Consider the following 8,602-nt stretch of genomic DNA (forward strand, 5'->3'; position numbering starts at 1 on the left):
TGCTCATCACAAGTGTAGCTACCATTTGTCACCATACAACACTATTACAGTGTCAATGCCTATACTCCCTATGCTGTGCCTTTTATTCTCATGCCTTAGTCATTCCATAACTGCAAGCCTCTATCTTTCACTCCCCTTCACATAATTTGCACCCCCCAAGTAACCATCACTTCTCTCTGTTTATGGATCTGGTTCTGTTTTTTGTTTATTCACTTGGGTTTTGTTTGTTTGTTTGTTTAGATTCTACAATGTACTTCTTTCTTAGTAATTATGTAATGTCAAAATAAGTAAAATACGATGTGAGCATGTGTGTTTGTATGTGTGTATAAGCCCAAAACTCACATGTGATCAACAATGGCTTTATTTCTGTAATGTAATAGGATGTTGTAAAATAATATTTCTCTATCAGATCTTAATATATGTCTCCATTACAAATAAATGAAATAGGATTATAAAATTCCTCTTTGTGAGATAAACATGTTCACATAGTACTCAAACAAATGGAAACTTTTAAATGAAAAATACTTTACAACACAGTTTTCTCAGATGTTCTTAAAGAACAAAAAATTTAAAAAAATTAAAATCCATATCAATACTTACAGTGCACACTGACACACACACACACTCATTCACAGACATACAAGTATGCCATTGAATGATTTGGACTTGCTTAAGTTTGAGAATATTTTGAGGATCTGATTTTGCTTAAGCAGTGCTTTTAAAGTGATGTCTTTGCTAAAATTCAATTGCAAGAGAATTTGGAGCATGAGATAGAGAAAAATAATTCAACCATGAATTCACAATTTTTTAAAAAGTCTATTTCAGATATGGCAATTGGGTAATTTTTAAAATGTTTCTATCTACTTTGTTTAGTTATGCTGAAGTTTGTGCTAAAAGCACATTTACTCATCTCTATTTTTTCTAGGATGAAGTAATTTTACATAATAGTAGAGAACTGAGAATGCAAAATATTTCTCTAGTTGGTGATGGCAAGTGCTTGCACATAATAATGATCATTAAATACAGTGATTTTATATAAATTAATTAAAACCTTTCCCTCTTATTTTAATAGCCAAAAAATAAACTTTGGAACATATGATAATTACATTCCAGGTAAGAAAGAATTCAATATTTATTTTTGAAACATTAATTTTAGGATTATGATTACTTTTAAGGATAAATGATTATTATCCTCTATTCAAGGTGATAAAGCAGTAGCTCATGGAATATCATTAAAAATTAACTTTCTCATGGACTTGGCAAACACTTTCTAAAGATACTTTGTTTTTGAACCCAACAAAGTTTAAGCAAATATGTCCAGCAACATAAAGGTGTTATGTTAGAAATCATACATGTTAGAAATCATACAATCAGATAATCTTACAGTTGAAAAGTAGTGTAGAAACTGGATAAACAATTCACCCATGTCCGCAATGACTTCTACTACATTTGTGATAGACTATATCCACCTTATAAATGGCCAAAAATTCACCAATCTGATGTTGAAGGACTTCATATATCGAAGGATTTTCCCTCAAATATTGAACTTAAATATGACTTTCTGTATATTTTCTCATTGATCCTGACTGTTTTAGGAGATACACAAGAAAGTGTATTTTCTCTTACATGAAGTATTATACTGCACATGTTTAAATGAAATGAAAATCTCTCTCACTCCCACTGGTACCCCAAACATCTTTAAACATTTCTCATAGTTTCCAGGTAACCTTTCCCTCACAGTCACAATTCTGTAGGTACTCTTTATTTGTAGTTTACTTCATTAATATGCCACTTATAACAACAATGCAGTTCTTATGTGTATAACATTTACTCTTGTAGCTTGGAAAATTATTACTGACTAAATGAACCTTAAGCATTAGCATTTAGATTCAATCATATATTTACTGAATATTTTATAACAAGTACTGTCTGTGCTAAGTACTTTGGAGGCTACAGAAGTCATTATCATATTTTCTGATCTCAAAAGAATTGTATTCTAACCAAAAGAATCTAAAGCAAAAATCTAGACTGGGAGAGATAGAAGATTAAAAGAAAGTAGTAAAGATCTTTTTTGCATTTATATTACAGACCATATTAGTTTCACAATGACTGTATAGTTTTCTGTAAAACTGATCAAAATAGAAAAAAATTTTTATTTTATTTTCATATAATGATAGCAGAGAATTTCAAACATAACTAAATAAATTAAGCCATAATTTGTATCATTTGTTCATTCATGAAATCTATTATCTTACTGCCATTTAAGTTCTGATGAAATATTACTTACTCTAAAACGTTTAATGTCTTCTTATTTTAGTCAGTGAATTAAGCAAAAAATCATGGAATCAGCAACACTTTGCCCTGAGATTTCCCAAACCACCAAGGCCAGGAAAAAAAAGGAGATCAAAACCATCCCAACTGCGAGACAATGCAATTCCTGTGAGTACTGGAAAGATCATCTAATTTTACTAGTGCTAAACTTGTGAAATCATGTATAGTTATATGTGTTACAGATCAGCGCTGACCAGTGGGATTTCTGGGATGATGGAAATATTTTATGTCTTTGCATTCCAATGTGGCTATTGAACATTTAAAATGAGGCTAGTGCAACTGAGGAATTGAATTTTACATCTCTATTCAATTCAGTTCAATTCACTTGTGGCTTTTAAATACCATATTGGACAGCACAGTTAAAGGTAATTCAAATTCTACTACATGAAGGAAGTAGATCATTTTATTTGCATTTCACTGTATAAATATTGTTCCCTTATTTCATATTAACTATTTCTTTAGTAACCCCACACTATAGAAAATATGTGTCCAAGAAGCACAAAAATCTGGAGATCCTAATGCTACAGTTAGTATGAACATTCAGAAAATGTCCTCCAGCTGGGGAAACTCCCTCATTAGAATCATGGGATTATATTATACCTTGATAAAGTGCTTCCTCATTTTCTGTAATGTAGCATTCAGGATTCTAAAAATTAGACGATAAGTATTTCTCAATGTTTCTAGAGTCATCATGGGATATGAAATGTTTTTTAAAAAGTTTTACAAGATAAAAGTATCATCAACTCTTGTTTATTTTAGGGAGTGTTTCCAATCAGTAGTGATCCTAGCTTATTCTGTCATCTCTCACTCTTTGCCTTTCCTTTCTTTCTTTATTCTATTTATTTTTCCATTGTTTGTTAACATCACTTCCAAAGTTTGCTACTTTTGCAATTAAGATTTTGCAAATACTTGGTTAGGAGTTGAAAACAAAATGCATTATTCTGCACAAATTTATGTGCACTGAATGTTACAGCTTTTATTATTGTAGTTTCCTATCTGATAATACTCAATTTACATCTTGCTAAGCAAGAGTTTCAGGTTTCTACTTTTAACTACAGTTGGCATTCCAAATTCCAGAGACTTTGAATGTGATAATAGAGACCAGGATATGCCTGAACATGAAACTATTACATATTAGAGAATAATTAGTTTCTGTGTTAGCTTAGGAATGGAAAGTGGGCAAGATATTCTAAGAATTCTTGAGAACATTGGGGGGGGGGAAAGCCCTCTCCTGATTATGAAGAGAGATTCTGATACGTCATTAGTCAGTGAGGTCTCTACCAATTTTAACATAATATCTTGGAATTATGAAGATCCTCTATATTGAAATAAGGCTCACAATGAGACATGACTATCCATTTGTCCAAAAAAGAATTAAATTGGAAAAGCAGAATAAGTTATGACATCTACAATTTATCCACTATTTATCAAAAACTAAAATCTTTTAATGGTTGAAGTTAAAATGTATTTGGTATGTGGTAATAAAAGCTGTGTAACATACAAATTGTTCATTATTATTCTAACCAATATTCCAGATATATGATTCAGACAAAATAAAAGAAGGTCATAAACAACCATTATGGATGCACAGTTCTTTAATGAGAATTTCTGAGAGACCATCCGAATATTTAGCGGCCAGGAGGCAGCTTCAATATAAAGCAACCCATCGCCCAAAGGAAGATGCTAAAGTAGCAAATGTAGAAAAACGTTTATCTCCAGAAACAGGTAAGAAAGGTAAAGAAGACAAGCAAGCAGACAAGAAGGACATATCAGAATCAGAAATAGAACCCACAGTTTTAAAGGAGCCAAAAATAACTAAGAGAGAGCCAAAGAAAGATAAGGATATAGAAACAGGAACTAAAGATGAAAAAGATGCAAAAACAGATGCCAAAAAAGAAAGAAAAGATTCAAAGAAGGGCAAGGAGTCAGGTACAGAATCTGAAGATCAAAAAAAAGATACCAAGAAAGAGAAGAAAGCTTCAAAGAAGGGCAAGGGGTCAGGTACAGAATTTGAAGATGAAAAGAAAGATGCCAAGAAAGATGCCAAGAAAGAGAAGAAAGCTTCAAAGAAAGGCAAGGAGTCAGGTACAGAATCTGAAGACGAAAAGAAAGACACCAAGAAAGAGAAGAAAGCTTCAAAGAAGGGCAAGGAGTCAGGTATAGAATCTGAAGACGAAAAGAAAGACACCAAGAAAGAGAAGAAAGCTTCAAAGAAAGGCAAGGAGTCAGGTACAGAATCTGAAGACGAAAAGAAAGACACCAAGAAAGAGAAGAAAGCTTCAAAGAAGGGCAAGGAGTCAGGTATAGAATCTGAAGATGAAAAGAAAGACACCAAGAAAGATGCCAAAAAGGACAAGAAAGCTTCAAAGAAGGGCAAGGAATCTGCTACAGAATCTGAAGATGCCAAGAAAGATGCCAAAAAGGACAAGAAAGGTTCAAAGAAGGGCAAAGGGTCTACAGAATCTGAAGAGGCAAAGAAGGATAAGGATGGGAAAAGAGATACAAAGAAACCAGGAGAGAATGATGATCAATCAAAAGACAAGAAAGATGCAAAGAGAAAGGGGAGTAAAAAAGGTAAGAAAGAAGAAAAGAAGGCCAGTGGGACAGATATTGAATCAAAGGATGATGCTAAGAAGGATGGCAAGAAGGATGGCAAGAAGGATGCCAAGAAGGATGCCAAGAAGGATGCCAAGAAGGGCAAGTAAGCCTTGAATAATAATTTGAAAGCATGTGATAAACAATTTTAGGAGTCTGAAACTGAATATGAGTGACAAGGGGATTCAAAGAACTAATCAAATAATTTTTAAAATGGGGCGAAGAGTACAAAGAAAGATTCAGAAAAGCATCATAAAAATATGAGAAAGTTATGAAAAATTAAGAGAGAATTCATTGAAGGACTTGGAGGATATTTATGCTAAGTTTGGGGATATGAAAGATTCAATGAAAGATGCTTAGAAAGATTCAAAGAAGAATATTCAAATCAGGATGTAGAAATTAATGACACTGGATCTGTGGATACAAAAAATAATAATAAATAAATAAATAAATAAAGGCTTAAAAAAAAGATCCAAGGAGGCAGATGTTCAATCTATATAATCAAACAGTCTGAAGCTGCATCCACAGATTTAAATAAAGAACCACAGGAGTAATCAGAGGTAGTCAAAAAAATTTCAGAAACTGTACTTTCAAATAAATACAAATATAAATACAAATTAAAGGTAGCATTCCTTAAAAAAGAAGAAAGAAAGAAAAAGAAAGAAAGAAAAAAAGAAAATATGATTTCCTTGTGAAACTATACCACCATCCCTGAAGTGTAAATAGCCACAACCAGGTTGATGGATGTTGAATGTTCCACTTCCGAGCCAAGATAAACACACTTGGTAAGTTAGTTTTGTTTTATATTAAGTCAAATTGGATTAAACAATAATTGAGTCAATTTAAAGTTTGAATTGAAATCTATAATTCTTTTTTTTTTTAAAGATTTTATTTATTTATTTGAGAGAGAGAGAATGAGAGACAGAGAGCATGAGAGGGAGGAGGGTCAGAGGGAGAAGCAGACTCCCTGCAGAGCAGGGAGCCTGATGCGGGACTCGATCCTGGGACTCAAGGATCATGACCTGAGCCGAAGGCAGTCGCTTAACCAACTGAGCCACCCAGGCGCCCCGAAATCTATAATTCTTATAAAAATTTGTGTAATCTGCTGACTATGTTTTTACTGGAATTTGGCAGAATTTAGTAGCATTTACTTTGGGCTTTCTCATTAATAAGAAATTACTGATGAATTTGGCAAGAATACCACAGAATGAAGACTTTAAAAGTATCAATGAAAAAGTTAAGTAGAATTATGAGAGAGGAGACTGACTTATGATACATGATAACTTTAACAATTACTTATCAAGAGGTTTTTTTTCTTCAAACAGAAAATAGTAGCCAGCTTCTCTCCATTTAAGATAAGATGAAAATCAAAATTTTCCAAACTACCAACATACATAAATTTAAATAAGGCATATTAAAGTGATGCCTGATAAATTGCTAATACATATACAAAACCAGATTCACCAGAATTCAACAGAGTCTAGCAAAGTGATAGCATCTATATATTATTTAGATGTGAAAACAATTAATTTTACATCTTTACAACAATATTAAACTCCCTTGTGATCCTTAGGTCCTATTAATGTGAAGAAAAATAAAAAGCAACATAAAGCAAAATGCAAAACTCTTCAAATATCCAACTAATAGCAATTAAATCTCTTTGACCTTCTCTCAGGTAAACTCAAAATTGTTGCAGAACCTTCTAAGTGATTTTCTTTCCTTTTTATCCCTTCCAATATAAATTCTGGATGCAAAATAAAGCTTCTCCTTGATACTCCTAGTTCCACATGTTTTCAAGAACTAGCTTTCTATGAATAATGAGGTACTGTCTTACCTGGTCTTTAAACATTGGCCCCTGTTACCCTACATCAACTACTGAAGGATTCATGGCCATTTGTAACTTGTGGTCTTTCAGGTGGTCTTATCTTGCATATCTGAATCAGCTGTAATGATGAAGAGTCAAATCCTGCCCCAATTTTCTCTCCCTCTTCCAAGAACTCATTCTTCCTCTCCCTCTGCTTATAAGTAAAATTCTATATTCAGATTTTCAAAATTTTCTGGAAATGTTAGCATCTCTCTGAGGATTTAGGGAATCATTTAAAATCCCCTATTCCTCTAAAACAAAGCCCTTAGATTATTTTCTAACATGGTATTCAAAAATCATGTTTGAGAATAAAATTTAATGTATAGTGTAAGAATAATTGAGCTCCTACCTTTACCATTCTACTGAAATGCACGAAGGTCCCCCAACCTCTTGGAGTTCCAATTGCAGTGCCTTTTTATCCTAACCCCTCTTTTCTGTCTATATATTTCTTTAAAATTATTCCATTCCATTCCCATGGCTTTATACATCATTCGTATTCTGTTGAAACCCACATTTTAAATCCAGTACTGATTTTTCCACTCAGTTCCAAAATCATGTGTCCAAATATTAAGTTAAAGCATCTGCTTGACTGTCTTCCAGACAACTCAAAATTAACATGTCCCAAAGAAAACTCAATACTTCTCCACCCAAACCTTTTTCCCCAGGTTTTCACCAACTCAGTAATGATGATGACATTTAACGTGTGATTCAATCAGAAATTGGTGGGTCATTCATAATTCTCCTTTCTTTTTTCTTTTTCACCATGCTTATCTATTATTAAGTCCTGCCTGGCTACCACCAAAATATTTGAATTGGTCTACTTCACTCCATTTCTATCACTTCTACACTAGAAGTCTAATCAGCCATTATATTTCACTTGGAAATCCCAAAGCCCCCTAAATGCAGGGAAAGCTGCCTACTTCATCTCTCACCACCACCCAACATCCCATTCTCACCACAGAAATCATCATGTTCTCTATTATTCTAAATCTTCTAAGGTACTGATGTTACATTTAACATAAGCTTTTCTTTGGCTCTAGCTTTAATAATCTGGCTTCTGACTACTTACCTGCCTTCATGTGGTAGCAAAATTGTCTACCATGCTCTTGTCACACTGGATTTCTTTCTATATTTAACTATACAGATCATAACAGTTTCAAGGCTTCAAACTTGTTTCCTCTGCCTATAACCCAGTTCTAGAACTTCATATTGCTGACTCCAAATTATTTATTTTCAGCTTAAATTTTGCCTTTCCAGACATATTTTATATTTAGAGCATTTTTAGGTTCACAGAAAAATTGATGAGAAGGTGCAGAGATTTCCCACTTATGGCATGTATAGCCACACATGCATAGCTTTCCTCCCATTTGTCAACATCTGCCACCAGAGTAGTGTATTTGTTACAATTAATAAGCCTGCATTGATGTATCATTATCACCCAAAACACATAATTTATATTAGGTTTCACTCTTGGTGGTGTACATTCTATGTTTTTTTTAAATGTATGATGACATATATCAACCCTTACGGTATCATACAGAGTAATTTCATTGCCCTAAAAATCCTCTGTGCTTTACTGTTTCATTCTATCCTTCCCTTTTATGTCTGGCAACCACTGATCTTTTTACTATCTCCAGAGTCATATAGCTGAAATCATAGAATAGGTAGCTTTTTCAGGCAGGCTTCTTTCATTTAGTTATATGCATTTAATAGTCCTCTATGTCTTTTCATGTCTTGATAGCTCATTTCTTTTTAGCGCTGAATAATATTACATTGTCTAGATGTACCATAGATTATTTATCCATTCATATA

At 33.1% G+C, this 8,602-nt stretch overlaps 1 protein-coding gene across 1 annotated transcript; it reads left to right on the forward strand.

Annotated features, from left to right (window-relative positions):
* The first annotated feature begins 827 nt into the window (after positions 1–827).
* CYLC2 (cylicin 2) lies at positions 828–5,291 on the forward strand. Its single transcript, XM_081804051.1, has 5 exons — positions 828–838; positions 1,073–1,113; positions 2,318–2,439; positions 3,867–4,307; positions 4,596–5,291. The coding sequence occupies exons 1-5, from the start codon at positions 828–830 to the stop codon at positions 5,034–5,036; spliced, it is 1,056 nt and encodes a 351-aa protein (XP_081660177.1). The 3' UTR covers positions 5,037–5,291.
* Positions 5,292–8,602: the final 3,311 nt, after the last annotated feature.

This window comes from Leptonychotes weddellii, chromosome 14, assembly GCF_054177405.1.
Source record: "Leptonychotes weddellii isolate Sample4059 chromosome 14, ASM5417740v2, whole genome shotgun sequence".
Classification (NCBI taxonomy): Eukaryota; Metazoa; Chordata; class Mammalia; order Carnivora; family Phocidae; genus Leptonychotes; species Leptonychotes weddellii.

Bases quoted from the DNA above. Each gene is read 5' to 3' on its own strand.
- CYLC2 (XM_081804051.1), top strand. The intron at 1,114-2,317 runs GTAAGAAAGAAT...TTCTTATTTTAG, and splicing joins ATATGATAATTACATTCCAG to TCAGTGAATTAAGCAAAAAA. The intron at 2,440-3,866 runs GTGAGTACTGGA...CCAATATTCCAG, and splicing joins TGCGAGACAATGCAATTCCT to ATATATGATTCAGACAAAAT.